General features: G+C 41.6%; 1 protein-coding gene and 1 pseudogene across 2 annotated transcripts; one reads left to right on the forward strand and one right to left on the reverse strand.

The window, feature by feature from the left end:
• Positions 1-1,215: 1,215 nt before the first annotated feature.
• On the forward strand, positions 1,216-5,083 carry LOC104070737 (annotated as a pseudogene). Its single transcript, XR_683495.1, has 3 exons — positions 1,216-1,387; positions 3,273-3,477; positions 4,802-5,083. The product of XR_683495.1 is annotated as an ES1 protein homolog, mitochondrial pseudogene (transcript).
• A 1,654-nt stretch (positions 5,084-6,737) lies between these two features.
• On the reverse strand, positions 6,738-13,592 carry IRG1 (immunoresponsive 1 homolog (mouse)). The gene is made up of 5 exons (XM_009575069.1): positions 13,531-13,592; positions 11,975-12,136; positions 10,781-10,870; positions 8,568-8,773; positions 6,738-7,692 (listed from the first exon to the last, which is right to left on the reverse strand). Exons 1-5 carry the CDS (start codon positions 13,540-13,542, stop codon positions 6,738-6,740), a joined length of 1,425 nt encoding a protein of 474 aa, XP_009573364.1. The 5' UTR covers positions 13,543-13,592.
• Positions 13,593-14,369: the final 777 nt, after the last annotated feature.

Genomic DNA, 14,369 nt, shown 5'->3' on the forward strand with positions numbered 1-14,369 from the left:
GTTGGCCATCCTGTGGATCCCGCTGTTTGCGGGGTGGGAGCCTCTCCCGCTTCACGGTGGTCTTTTCCCCGCCACTGCACACTACAAGGCCTATTCAGCCATAACCTCTCCTTATTTTATCCCTTCCTTCCTATTTTCACGCCCCTCCCCAAAGGCGTGAATGTCCCCCTGACAAGAGCCGCGAGGCGGCTGAACCGGGGAGTGAGGGGTGGCAGGAGGCCTTGCCCTGCTCCTCTGTCTCACCTTCTGAGCTGAAGATGGGGCCCAGTTAAAATTCTTGATCTGTTTTCCGATCGCTTTTGCAGAAGTCCTCGCTCGGGTTCACCTGCTTGTTTTCCGCTAGCTGTTTCTGGGCTTTTTCGGTAACTGGGAGTCATCGGAGAAGCCTGGGCCAGGACGTGGTGGTGTGCTTTGGTCCTGTCTGTGGCCTCAGGTGGCGGAAGGTGGTCACCTTCTGTCTGCGTGTAGCTGCATTCGGGTGTCTGATGGTAACAGAAGCACCCCCGTCTTTAGCACAAAATTGTGCTCTCTAAAATTAACTGAAGCGGCGAGCGCTGAGAAGTCTGCAAAGCAAGCATCAAAACAGATGTGTGAAAACAGCCCTTGTGGTACACCTTTCACAGAACTTCGTATTTTTGGTGCAGCTTTCCCGTTTTGTGCCTAACCAAAATATGTTCTTCTACGTTTTGTTTTTCCTTCCTGCCACCAGTCTTTTAGGAAAGCAAGTAAGTCTAACGCCTGCACTGGAAATGCTTGTAAAGTTTGCATCTTTATCTTTTAAACTTTTTTGTGAAACTCTTTTAGCACTCTGATCCCATAACAGTTAGGAGCAGCCTTTCTGCAGACTCAGCTGTGTGTCCAGTCAGACTGCTGGTATAAATTGTAGTGCTCTGTTTGTCCTTGGGGTTATCCACAGAGGGAAGGCAGGCCCTGGCAAAATCAGTAAGCTTAATGTTGGCGTAAGAATGCACTCCTGTCATAAAGCTGCAGGAGTAGGAGGGGGAGGATGGCCTGGTTTATCCATCCTAATATGTCACCTGTCGCTTTAGATATTTAATACTAATTAATATAATATTAGATCCATTCTGTGGAATCCACTTCTCTTGGATAGGAGACTTAAGGAACAAAAACTGTTTTCATTAAATGATCTTTATTGTGACCAATATGTATGAGTTCTGTTTATATTCACAAAATTGCTTCATCTCTGTATTCTAGGTGAAGATATTTGCCCCCAATATTGAACAAAGGGATGTAATCAATCACCTGAAAGGAAGTCCAACAGAAGAGAAGAGAAATGTGTTAGTTGAAAGTGCCAGACTGGCAAGAGGAGACATTCAGGATTTGGCTGAACTGAAAGCTAGTGATTTCGATGCAGTCATTTTCCCTGGTAAGTGCTTTTAAAAGAAAATAATTTGTGGTTTTTCAATTGCAAATAACTGCTTTGCTATTTTTTATTTTTAAATCCATTTAGAGAATAAATTATACTCTTGAATTTGAGAGGTATGTGGTTTTTTTCTTTTTTACTTACTTATTTTCTTTTGAGGGTGAGAAAATGTTTTAGCAAGCTCTCATGGGCTGACAAGTCATCTCAGTTTATCTATTAATTTATAGTTCATTAAAATACCAGAGTGTTCTTTTGGTGTTAGGTCATACATCGCACCATTTCTTCTTGTTAAAGGTTGTGAAAACTTTAGTACCTACTTGCGGACAAGAACACTGACCAGAGTAGAAAAGTAAGGCCAGAACTTGACATTACATGGCAATGCCTTATTTTTAGGGCCTCTGAAATTGTTGGCAGAATAGTAGGTTGCCAAGTAGATTATATTCTCTGTCAGATGTGAGTACATTTTGTTTTAATTATGTATCTGGTCTGCTGCTGATCAAGTTATACTAAATATGTTTATGGATAATTTTTTATTTATAGACCGCAAAATTGCCTTTCAGACAGAGGTAATTGTAATCACTTTAGAAATGAAGAAACCAAAGCATCACGAGGAAATTATGACTCGCTGAAGGTCACCTTCCAGAATATTCATAGTACTGTTAAATATTGCCTTCGCGATTGTGCCCAAGTGTTAATTTTGAAGTTGTTACACTGTCTTCTGTTATAAGGCCAGCAGAGGGAGTGTGTATATAAGGCAGAGAAACATACTTGCAGCACTAAAATGAGTGGGTGACATCAGGGCTGGTCAGGGAGTAGAGGCTGGCAAATATTTTCCACATCAATTTCATGCTGTTATAACCCAGGCTCAGGGAGGTTGCTGTAATAACTATTAGAGAGAAATAAACCCTATTAAGTTTGAAAATTAAAATCTTACCTCAGAGATTCCAGATAACACTCAAAAGTGAGCAAAGAATGAAAGGAAAAATATTAAAAATGCAAAGCTTCTCGATGTTGTCCATTGAAATACCTGTGGAAATTTCTGTTTGTTTATTGTAGAAAAGTTGATGTTGTGCACATTCCATAAGGAATCAAATACAATGGACGGTTACACTTACTAATAACCTTCTTTGATTATTTTGATGGTTATAAATCCAGCAAACGAAGGTGCTGTAAAATATAATCTGCTTGTACAATTAAACGAAGATTAAATGCAAGGAAAAGATCGTTATAACTAACTTCTAGAAAGACAAATTCAGCATTATTTTTAATAAGAAATGATGTTATCATTCATAAGTGGTATGTCTCAGAATATCGTATGTTATCAATTCCTTTTTATGTAATACCCATTTTGTTTTTATTGTGTTCATCTTTTTTTTTTGTTTTTTTTAAGTCCAAAAAGAATTCTAGGTGGGGAAAAAGCTCTCCTGTAATTGTTTAGGTATTAAACTAAAACTTGAGAGTGAGATTACTGTAAAGGGTCAAACCACTGTTGGCGTTACTCTCGTGAACTGCACTCTCTACTTTTAACTAACGTTGGCTTTTCTTCTAATCCCTCTCTTGCTTATCAAGGGGTGCATACCAGATGGTGCAGCTTTTCCAGTTGCTAGCAAATGAATGTGAGGTTTCCTATTTCTCTATTTGTTCCTCATTGAAGCAAGATTAAGCTTTCTGGCCTACATAACATATGTGGTATAAAAAATCTGCAGTTAAACTTTTAACATTATAAACCCATCACGTTTCATGTGCTGAAAGCTTTCAGTATAATAATTTAACAGTCCTACATATGCCATGATTATATTGTAGAAAAGGAGAATTATTTTCTGGTATTGAATTTAATGGCTTTTAGCCATTACATTTGAGCTTTTGTGGGTTTTGGGGTTTTTTTTAGGTGGTTTTGGTGTAGCAAAGAACCTGTGTTCCTGGGCTGTAGATGGCAAGAACTGTACTGTCAATGAGCACGTGAGCTCCACACTCCAAGCTTTCCACAGTGCTAAAAAGCCCATTGGTTTGTGCTGTATTTCGCCAGTCCTGGCAGCTAAAGTCTTTCCTGGTTGTGAAGTCACGGTCGGCCAAGATAAAAACATAGATGGAAGGTAAGAAGGAAATGGATGGAGATAATTTACATGGGAATTAGGATTAGGAAATGGACAGTGTTCTGTGCAAAAGTCTGAGGTCTCTGGTGCCAGTAACCTTTGGGGAGCTTATTAGTGACATTTTTCACTTATTTCAAATTTTCACTTGTATAGTAATAGTAGGTGCAGAACTCTCAGGGCAGACAGACTGAATCTGTGAGGTCAGGTGATTTGTGCTCTACAATGTTAGAACAATTTATCCCGATATTCAGAAATACATTGGTCTGTGATATGTTTATGATATCAACATCCACAGACACATTACAGTTAATAGCATGAAAACTCTAGGTAGCCTTACCTCTTGCCTAAGCTGTCACTCTGTGAGCTACCAAAGGTAACAGAGGTTCCTGCACCGGCTTTATTGTGCTGTGTGGGTGCTAATGAGTCGCTGGATGTAGCATCCGTCAGTCCTAAAAGTGACAGAACAGAGACTTTTACAGAATCCTACTTCTGCAAACATGCAGGTGACCAAGGATATCAAGTTATTTTTTCATGTTACATTCATGGTAATTGATTTTAGCTCATATTAAGTGAGATACAGAATTTGCTTACCCAATGCCTTTGAAGGGCCATGATTCATGCTGCAAATGTGCAAATGAAGAATAGGCATCTGGCCAGCTGGCATTCAAAAATGTGTTCCCTGTGGTAATTTGAGTGTCCGTTTAAGATGCATCTGTGGGGTTTTGTCTGTTCAGAGATTTTTAATAAAGTTTTTCTGGTGGTAGTTGTTTGGGGCCAGTTTAGGGGAGGCAGATGAGAACAGGGCCTGGCAGAAGTCAGTGCTGCTTCAAGGACTGTCAACTCCCGATAAAACTTCTGAATGGAATTTCATAGCAGCGGTAGTGAGGGATTGCCTCCACCCCCCTGCTCCTGCCTTATCCTCAGGAAAAAAATCTCTGCAGAATCACAGTGGAAGATCTTATATGGAGGTGTTGGAAGAGGTCTAGCGTGTCTGCAAGTTCAGCTGGCATCTCTCAAACTTTTGAGGATCAGTTATGGCTGCACTTGGTATTATCTTGTGAACTTATTGAAAGATTGTTAAAAACAGAATCGTACCTTCTAACATACTGTGGCTCTGCGTTGCAGACCTTGTTTTCAAAGATAGGGGGTCACTTGTGTCCATAGGGGATGGGAGAACCTGAGAGTGACAGTCTGTTTGACTCCCTTGTCATCACCAGCTAAAGAGTCACTTAAATATTCTTGTAGTTCTCTCATTCAAGTTATGTTGGCAGAACTCTATGGCTGTATCATCTCTTTATGTTAATTACAATCTTTTTATTTACAGATTTCCCGATGCTGACACGGCATCTGCTATAGCAGAGCTTGGATGTAAGCACATTTGCAAAAATGTAAATGAATCCCATGTGGATAAGGCCAATAAAATAGTTACTACCTGTGCTTTCATGTGCAAGGCTCCTCTGCATGAAATCTTTGATGGAATTGGAACAATGGTACAAGAAGTCCTGAAACTTGCCTGACTGGAAGCATACAGACTTCTGCAAGGAAATCAATTAGCATTTAGCTTCCTTTGATTGTATTAATAAAATAATGCAACTATTAAACTTCACAGTTCTTTTTCTTTTTTTTTTTTAAATCTGTAATATATCAGATGGTTATTGCCAAGTTTAGCCTATTTATTTCTCTTTTAAAATAGAAAGCATGTGTTGAAGGTTGTTGTAGTGGCGGGGGTGGGGGTTCCCCTTTTTTTTCCTCGTGAATCTGAATGTATTCAGTCTTGATAAGATAATGGAGGAACCCTCCTTGTCCAATGGGGTTTTATCACATTGCTAATGATTATGAGTAATTAACATTTGGTGATATTCAGCTATAATTACAGATGAAATAGCTGTAAATGAGTCTGTATACCTTCAGTATAGATGAGTAATTCAATTCTACTTCCTAATCAGAAGGGAAAAAGAAAAGAATGTGGTGGGTTGGGATTTTTTTCCTTCCCTTGCAAGTCTTTAAGCAAGTATGACTAATGGACTTCTGAAATTTTTGCAGAGCCCCCTAGATAAACCGACTTTATAAACCAAGAGTCAGAGGCTTAAGTACAAATGAATACATTGTATGGAAAATACACACGTTTTGCTCTAGTACATGAGATAATTTGAGGTTTAGTTAGTAAAATGAATTAGCTTTATTTTGTGATTTTTTGCATACATAGCTTAGTGCTCTAAGGCACTTTATACATTTTATATAAGTTAGAACACATGCTTTGATCTTACAAATGTGAACAAAGGTCGCCAGCCTTTCTTAGAAGCACAATCTGGCAAGGTTTTGTACTCCTGAAGGAACTAAAAATTCCCAGAATTCATTATCAAGGTAAGTTGATTGTCACTGTGGACACTTAATCGTCTCAGCATAAGAAGCGTTCTGATGCTCACAGGTCTCTGTCAGTCATAACGAGCGTATTGTAGCCCATGCTTTGCAGTGCCTGAAGTAATCTAAACGCATCATCGCTAATTCGTGCTAATCACATCTTGTCGAGCGAGCGCCTTGTAACTGGAGTGGGAATACAGCAGGAACAAACCTGTACCACAGAGCAGCCAAAAGATGGAACTGGGAAATAACGCTTTTATGACGAGGAGTGTTGAGTTGTCCCTCCTGCTCAGCAGCTGGCTTGATCAGGAAGGGCACTAACCTTTACCTCGTCAATGCAAGACCAATCGTTACAGCGAAGCCTGACGTGTTGCAGAGTATCAAGTGCTACTACTCTGTATGCATGTCGTGTTTATTTTAGCACAAACGTCAAAGCTTGGACGTAACAGGTGGCTTCTTCAAGGAGGTTTTAAAGCTAAGTCTACAGAAATAAATATATAAAGGCTTTTATTCTCTGTCCTTCTCACAATGAAGTTTCTCATGGACGCAGCATTTCCATGCTCCTCCAGAATTTGGATTTTCTTTATGGAGTTATTTAGCAGAAGCAGAACATACAGACTTTTTTGGCAGAAGAGCAGGGAAATTTTTGTGTCGTGCGCAAGCAGTTCTCTGCCTCTAGAGGTATAAAGATAATTGAAGTCGACTGTGCCAGCAGAGGATCTTCTGTTCAGCCTGACTGAGCTGTGCACGTAATGGCTAAATTATTTACTTAGTCAAAAACTGAGTATGGTTCTTCTGTTACAGGAGTCCTATTTAAAAGTGCTTGAGTCACTAATTAAGAGTTTGTCCTGAATTTCGTGTTTCCTTTGTGAACAGCGTCTAGCTGTTGGTTGGAACATTCAAAGGGAGCGCTGCTTCGCCAAAAGCACTCTAGCTGACTGTCCTGATAAAAATTTACTTAATACAGAACAGTCCTCTACTTTTTCCAGATTGTACACGGTCTCTATAATGCCTTCTGTGGCTTCTGCAGGCAGGATGCTGGAGGCATTGGATTGAAATTTTTTCTCCAAGTCCTCTTTTTTCAGAGGTTTCCTCCAGTGTCCGTAGAACGTATCGCAGCGGTCGCTGATCGTGTTGCCGTCCCGAAGTGTGACACTCACTTCGCAGTAAAGACTCTCAAAGCTAGGTGTGTTATCAGGAGGGTGCTCCAGCTGCGTTTTGCAGAGGAGCTCCTGCAAGGCTGGCCGGTGAATGTTCTCACTGGCGAAGGACTGGACTGACATACTGCCATCCAGCAAAGCAGAGCATGCAACAAACTGGAAGGAGTGTCGAGCTTCATGCTCTGAGGTAGGGCTGGGTCTGTTCACGTATTTGACCTCTGGGACTTTGAGAATGACTTTCTTAATTTTATCAAGGGGGAGCAAGTTGTCACTGCTCTCCACAAGTTTCCCCCTAACAGAAGATGCTGCGTCAGCCACCCAGTGTGTTCCAAGATGAGCAGGAAAACGTTTGATGGCCACGTCTTGCTGGTCCAACAGCCAGGGATAGGACTGCAAGGTTGGCAGGGTCTGTGGGTTATAATCTGTGTAAAAGGCACCTATCCCCGACTCCATGTCCAAGATCTGTTTGTTTCCCTGAAGGCCCTGTGATGCTAAGCAAGCTGCTTCCAGTCCGTGCTTGGCAGCATTGCCAACGTGGAGGGGCTTTGTTTGGGTTGCTGCATTAGCCAGTGGGGCACCTGCATAGGAGGCAGCAATAGCCAAGGCATTTTTACATTTCAGCTGGTCAAGAGCTAGCAGTTTAGCACAAGCTGCTGCACTCCCCATTGTACCGACCACAGTCGGTGGGTGAAACCTGAGAAAAAAAAATTTCTTTGTTATCATATTTCAAAAAGTCACCTGAATTCACTATATACACAAGCTCCAATTTCCTTTTGCTGCTGTGGAAGATGGACTGGACCGTAAAGAAACAAACATTGAGAATTCATGTGTGGTCCTAACAGAAAAAGTTGTCACTTTTCCCCAGGAACAAGTTAAACTGGAATAATACCATATACAATAAGTCCTCCCCAGAAATGCAACTGAAACGTTAGAACTGCTCATAGTTCAAGGCATACTGAACAGAATAATGGCACAAGTGCCACAGTTTATAGTCATCTGTAAATTATCTGTAAAATAATTTATAGTCATCTATAAATGATATGTAGTGAAGAAGGCAAGTTTTGTTATTCTGAACTAGTTTTGCAAAATTGGTATAAGGAACACACAGAAAATAGCAAGAAGACATCTAGTCCATCTCACACTAAAAGGCTTTCCCCTAAGCACACCCCATCTCCTTGGGCTCTGCTCTGAGCCCAGCACTGGTGACGCCTTTCTGCTGAGAGCAAGCCACTGTTTGCAGCTGAGGCATGATCGTATGTATTCATGAAAGCCTGAGACCTCTGCTGTTAAACATTGCCCTTTCGCTGCTGTTTTTAATAAATAGGGAGATCATCACCTTCTCCTTCTAAACTGATCAATGCTCTCAAAAATAAATCTATTAGCTAAGCCGTAAGGAGTCATGTAAGTGTATTTATGTTTAAGATGAACCTTTCCTAAATTTCCAGACAAACAACATAGAAAATATGATTAACTGTGCCACCTGTATTTTAACTGGCATTTAATTAAGTATATTAACACTGAGGAAAAAAACCTTCCACTCAACCTTCTCCTTGAAGTATTTCTATGTACCTTTTTGGAATATTCCTGGCTTCGCTGGAGAAGCGCAGCAGTCTGCCTTGCACTTCAATTCCCACGTTGAAAGCTAAGAGCAGATCGAGACCCGAGATTTTTTTCTTCAGAGGAAAGGCCTCCGAGAGTGCAATCACGGCGGGGAGCACAGCCCCGGATGGGTGTGTGGCTGGATGCCACGTGTCATCAAAATCCATTGAGTGCACCTAATGGAAAGAGAAGGCTTGACTTGTCATCAGAAATAAACTCTGACTTGGCAAGGTTGGCTTAGTCAAATGAAACTACTGTAACTGGTATAAAAAAGAACAGAAGAACTAGATTTTCCTTAGAAAGCAAAACTTCAAAAGTCTGTCTTTTAAGACCTTTACTCCCAACATAGCTCGGTGAGAAGTGGCAACACAATACAAATCTTGCCTCAAAGGGGTATAATTCTAACTCAAGTTGCACCAGCCTAGAACCAGTATGACAATGAATCTTCTTTCCTATAATAGGCTTTTGCTGCTTTAATTAGACTGGTATAACTAAAGCAGCAGTTCTAGACCCACCATGTGAATGGTGAATTTTCACTTCCCCCAAAACAGTATATAAACATAATGAAATTACTTCCCCTGTGCTGCAACTGATGTTGCCATTAGGGCTCACGCCATTAAAGCGGTAGCAGTTGAACCCATACTGCTAATTGAAAGTTGTATCAGAACAACTTCTCTAGTGCAACCATCCACAGGCAACATGCACAACCCTGCAAATGTACATGAGGCTTTAGCCTGAATTTTGAGAACGTTGAAACAAGACCTGTCACGCGAGGAACCAGACTCTCTGGGGTTGCTGGGATTAAGAGAAAGCTACAGTCTTAAAACTGGGACGAGCTGCTTAGCCCTTGCGAGTATCCAGAGAGGTGCCTCCTCTTTCCCATGCCCAGAGCCCAGCTGCTTGGGAAGATTTTGGGCATTCCCAGCATGGCATATGGCTGCTGTTCTGGTAGCAGACTGCTCCAAGCAGTGCACTCAGTGTTTGCAATGTACTGCTTGTTGGAACCCCCCCGCCAAAGTTTTGAGAACCTCCAAGGAATTGAGAGCATCAGGGACAGCATTTTTAATAACATAATAATGCCTCAAAAGCTGAACTTCCACGCCTATTCACCTGTGTCTTACTTGAGAGCGAACTGGGAAGGTGGACAGGCTCCCCAGCGCACAGGTCTTGACCCGTAATACTGGGAATACACACTTCTGAGGACTGCGTGCCTGAACAGACAGAAGGAAACCCAGTCCCTGCCTTGAAGAACTTTGATGCCAGCTGGGAAGATGCCCTGCAGTGTGGGCTAAGGACAGTTCTGCCTAATACCCGGTAAGCTGCATTCCTGGTGGCTTCAATAAGCACTTAAAACTGACCTGTGACCGAGATGTAAACTGAAATGATCATATACACGCTAACAGCCAGATTTGAATATCACACGGGCTACTAGGAGCTGAGAGGTACCAGAGATCTCATTTCCAAGGTAATTTTCTCTACATTGGAAATGAGGTGTCAAATTGGACCTCTGATTTTGTTGTCACACTAATTTAGATAGGCTTAATACGTTTCCTTGGTTGGTCACCTTCCCTAGTTTTGCATAATTGCCAAATTTGTCTACTCCACCTCTGGTGCATCTTTCAATTTCAAATGGTTTCAGCCTAAATCTGAATTTAGACAAATATCTGAGGAGCCAGCTATTGCTTTACTGACAAAGTATGTGTACAAAATACGTAATTGGCTTTTGCAAATGGCATGACTGAAGATTAAAGTGCCTTGTGATATTACATGTGTGTATGTATATGTGCATCTTTCTGTATTTGTGTTTTTCTGTACCTATACTTTGCCAGTTGGGGTGAAATTTGGATCCCGGTGAAATCAGTGAGAGCCAGAGTATGTCTCTGTAATGTGGCTGTAGCAAGGTTGTAACAAGCTGTAGAGTTCTCACCTTCGAAAACAGCCCCAAGTCCCACGTTAAAGGTAAGGGGTGCTGTTGAGTTGCATCAGATATATATTATACCTTGAGCCTGGTCTCATTGGAAGAAAGTTGAAACACATTAGGAGAACAGTCTAGGAAAGTTTTGTAGTAGGCTTCAGGCACAAGAATAAAGTAAACCAAGATTTTAGGAGCATTCTGTTCTCTCTAGAGTGAGAACAATATCAATGAGTGTGATTTAAGAGAAAAATAAAAGAGCATTCCTTACAGCCACTCCATTCACAAAAGCTGCATACAGAGGAGGCAGTCGGAAATCCAAGTGGCCCCAGATGGTACTGGATATGTCTGAGCTGTAGATCTGAAACAAATTGACATCAATTAATTCAAAGTCCTGAACCCAATGATAAATGTGCGCCGCATCTCTGATGTAGCCGAGATCAGACCATACCCTCTTGGGACCCCACTGTTCCCTTTCATGAGAAAAATATTGTTCTATCAAAAAGTAGGAAAAGAAACTTGGTTTCCTGCTGGCTTATGTCAAGGGCTCTTTCCACCCAAACAGACCTCGGGGCAGACCAACACTATCCACCTGGCCATTCAGTACCTTCACACAACCTCTGGCCATTCTCACCACCCATCGGCAGTGCTCTCAGGACTGTCATCATCTTGTTGGGGAAGATCTCCAGTTAAAGGTTTTGATTTTCTACATTTTAGTAGGCCCTGGGCAAATGATATATGGCCTCCTGATGCTGGTATCCCCATGCTGTAAAGGGCTCTGCTCTTTTCCTTTTGCTGTGCAGATCTTTTAGCCAACAAAGAGATCTTTACAGAATTAAATAAAAGGGCATAAAATACCACGGTTTGGGAAGGGGGCATCTCTGTGTGAAGAGACTTATTGGCACATAGAGCTCTGAAGCCTGAGTCAAACTAGGCAGATCTGACCGATAAAACAGTGGGCTAAACTCCTCCTCATTGATGTGTTGGGAAGGCTTCTCCTCGAGGTCAAGTACTCCTCTAGTTTAAGGAGAACATGACTGGAGGAGACACATGACCAATGTACCTCAGACAACAATTATGTTTTATGGACTGGAAGTAACCCACTACTATCTCTCCATCCCTTTAACAGTCCCTTATTTTTGAAAGTCTGGTGATAAGTGATGTTTGCTTTGCTGATGTTTTTAATAAAATCTCATAGGAAAGAAAGGAAGGGATTCTTAATTAACTGTGTTTGCAGTGGGGGGTCTTAGCATATGGCCTGTTACACAGACTTTTGCCTACCCAGAGTTAAAAGTAACAACTCGAGCAATGAAGTTTCCCTGTCTCCAGTGGGAAGAACACCGTGTCTCTCTTTCCATCCCCAAAAGAATTTCACCATGACAAGGGTTCCCCTTATAGCCCAAATTTTCCCTTGCTTTTCCTAAAGCTAAGCCTTAGGGTATGCTGTGAATGCCAGACACTTTACCTTGCTGTACTGTGTCACTTTGTGGCAGACCTCAGTGCTGGTACCCAGAAGCCCCACTCCAAGAGTATCCAGAATCATTCGCTTGCTCCTCTGAATGACTTGGTCTGTCAAGTGGTTTGCATTCAAACCATGAATCACATTGGCAAAATTTCCTGTAATTGTCTGTGAGGGGGGAAAAAAAAAGAAGAAGTAGATATTTCTCTTTATTTAAAGAAAACATTTATTTTTCTTTCTTCTTTTTTTTTTGCTTTCAGTTTTGGGTTACTGCTTAGCATGCTGGCCATTTCTGTTGCCCTGCCTCTGCTTACATGAATTGCATCAGCAAAACTAAGGTTTGAATTCTTCCCCTTTTTATTCCCAGAAATGTCACAGTGTTATTTATATTTTATTTATATTTTCATCAGTGTCCTTCTCTGTTCTGTATTTCTGCTGCTTCCTCCTTGACTTAAGTCCTTGAGGATAAGCACTGCAGGTGATGTAACTTTGCAAGATATCGATATCGATATCGATATCGATATCGATATCTATATCTATACACACACACTATATAAAACCAATAGAAGCAAAAAACATCTGGCTTTCCATAGCACCTTCTTATTGCTATTGAAATCAGTGGGAAAGTGGCATTCCAATCCAGTGCAGCCGCTACCGCACAAGGATGCAAGATTTCATCTCCCTGAGTAGCAGAATTACCATGCCAAGCCTTGCTGAGCTTGGAGCTCAGTGGGAGATGGGACTTGGCAGTCCTACCTTGCACCCGCCGCTCCTGGCTCCCAGCTCCCCTTGAATTTACACCCAGCTAGACTCCCAGGTTTTCTCCAAGACAAGATCTCACCTCTTTGAAAAGCAGTGACTCCTTGTTCCTGGCTCCTGCTGATCTGGGAATTATATTTCTAATTTTTTTTTGCTTTCCCATTGAGCACTGACCCATTATGCAAACTCAGCCTGCTTCTTCTTGGCTGGAGCTGTTAGCTGCTGTTAATATCTCTATTAGAAACTAACCTAGAACTTCCCTTCTCTGACCATTAGAAACTTCTCCCTGTAGAGGCATATATTGTTTACAACCAGTCTATACACACACTTATTTTTTTTATATTGGCATTACTGAATATAGCTCTTCTCTCTCTTTGGAAATTATCTCCTTTCATTTCCCCTCATCCTTCCTCTTCCTCTACTCCCCTGCACATATCCACACAGAGCGACGATATTTCCTTTTGGCCTTCATTTTGTTAAGTTAAACAAACCAAACTCTGCTGCTCTCTCCTTTATAATACAGGCTCATCCCAACTATGCTAGTAGCTTTTCATTGCCTTGTTCCAGTTGGATTTCTCTTTTCTGGCAATGGTGACCAGCATTGTACCCGTTATTTCAGGTAAGTTCTCATTCAGCTTTGTACTAAAGCATTAAGACTGTATATTAAGAGGTACACAAGTCATTTAAAGCAGATGAACCACATATCCCATAACGTGATGCACGCCTACTGAAACATATAGAGTGAGGCTACAGAAGCTTAAACAGAAAAGTGCATCTTACAGTGCAAAGAAACAAGACAGTACCTTTGCCCACATCTTGGAGGGATGGTGCGTGTCCCTGAGAGATGCAGCAAACGAGTAGCGACCAGCGAGCAGGGGAAATCACTCTCTCACTATTTATATACATATGTCTGGGGTGGAGGAAGAAATATTAGGCCTTTTTTCTTGCTCATCTTGTCCTGCCCATTTCCTCCTCTGCCTGGAAATGTTCCTTTTTCTTCACTTTCAACTTTCCTCTGACTAACTCTACTAAAAACTGCTGGTGCATGTGCGATAGGACTTTGTCTGCCACATACACGTCATGTGTAAACTGAGATATGTGATGTTTTATTACCAGATAGAAACTGATAGATTAATTCAAGTGTCTTACATTTGGTAGCATGGAGAGAAGAAGTCATCAGGTGTGTCAGGCTGACCTTGGGGAACCACAATAGGCCATGGATGGGAGAGCACTCAGCCCAGTACTAGACTACAGGATGGCAAAGGCTGTTTTAACTTAAACAACCTGTTGTTGGTTTGATTTGATTTTTTCTTCTTTCACTATGTCTGTCTCCTCTACAATACATACAATTCGGGCATGGGAAATGTGTGTCATAACAATTTCAGACCATAAATGGGATTAAGGCAGCTCTTGGCATTTAATAGTGTTTTAACAGCATGAATCGCTATGTGAGGCCATCATTTCTACTAGCAGATTTTCTGCATCTCAGGCAAGGATGTCTTCTCTGAGGAAGGAGGCACTTCTCCCACCACCGGTTTAGGGATTTCGCTTCTGTGGGAATCCCAGGCTACTACAAGGTAGTGAGTGAGAAATCCCTGTCCATCCCAGCAGGAAGGGAGCAGACCCAGAGGAGCATGACTAG

This window comes from Fulmarus glacialis, unplaced genomic scaffold, assembly GCF_000690835.1.
Source record: "Fulmarus glacialis isolate BGI_N327 unplaced genomic scaffold, ASM69083v1 scaffold3083, whole genome shotgun sequence".
Classification (NCBI taxonomy): domain Eukaryota; kingdom Metazoa; phylum Chordata; class Aves; order Procellariiformes; family Procellariidae; genus Fulmarus; species Fulmarus glacialis.

What these genes read in the sequence shown, in the direction of transcription:
- IRG1 (XM_009575069.1), bottom strand. An exon ending in AAGTGACACAGTACAGCAAG is followed by an intron (nt 10,871 to 11,974) that starts GTAAAGTGTCTG and finishes AATTTGTTTCAG; the next exon opens with ATCTACAGCTCAGACATATC. An exon ending in GCCAGGAATATTCCAAAAAG is followed by an intron (nt 7,693 to 8,567) that starts GTACATAGAAAT and finishes TTTTTTTCTCAG; the next exon opens with GTTTCACCCACCGACTGTGG.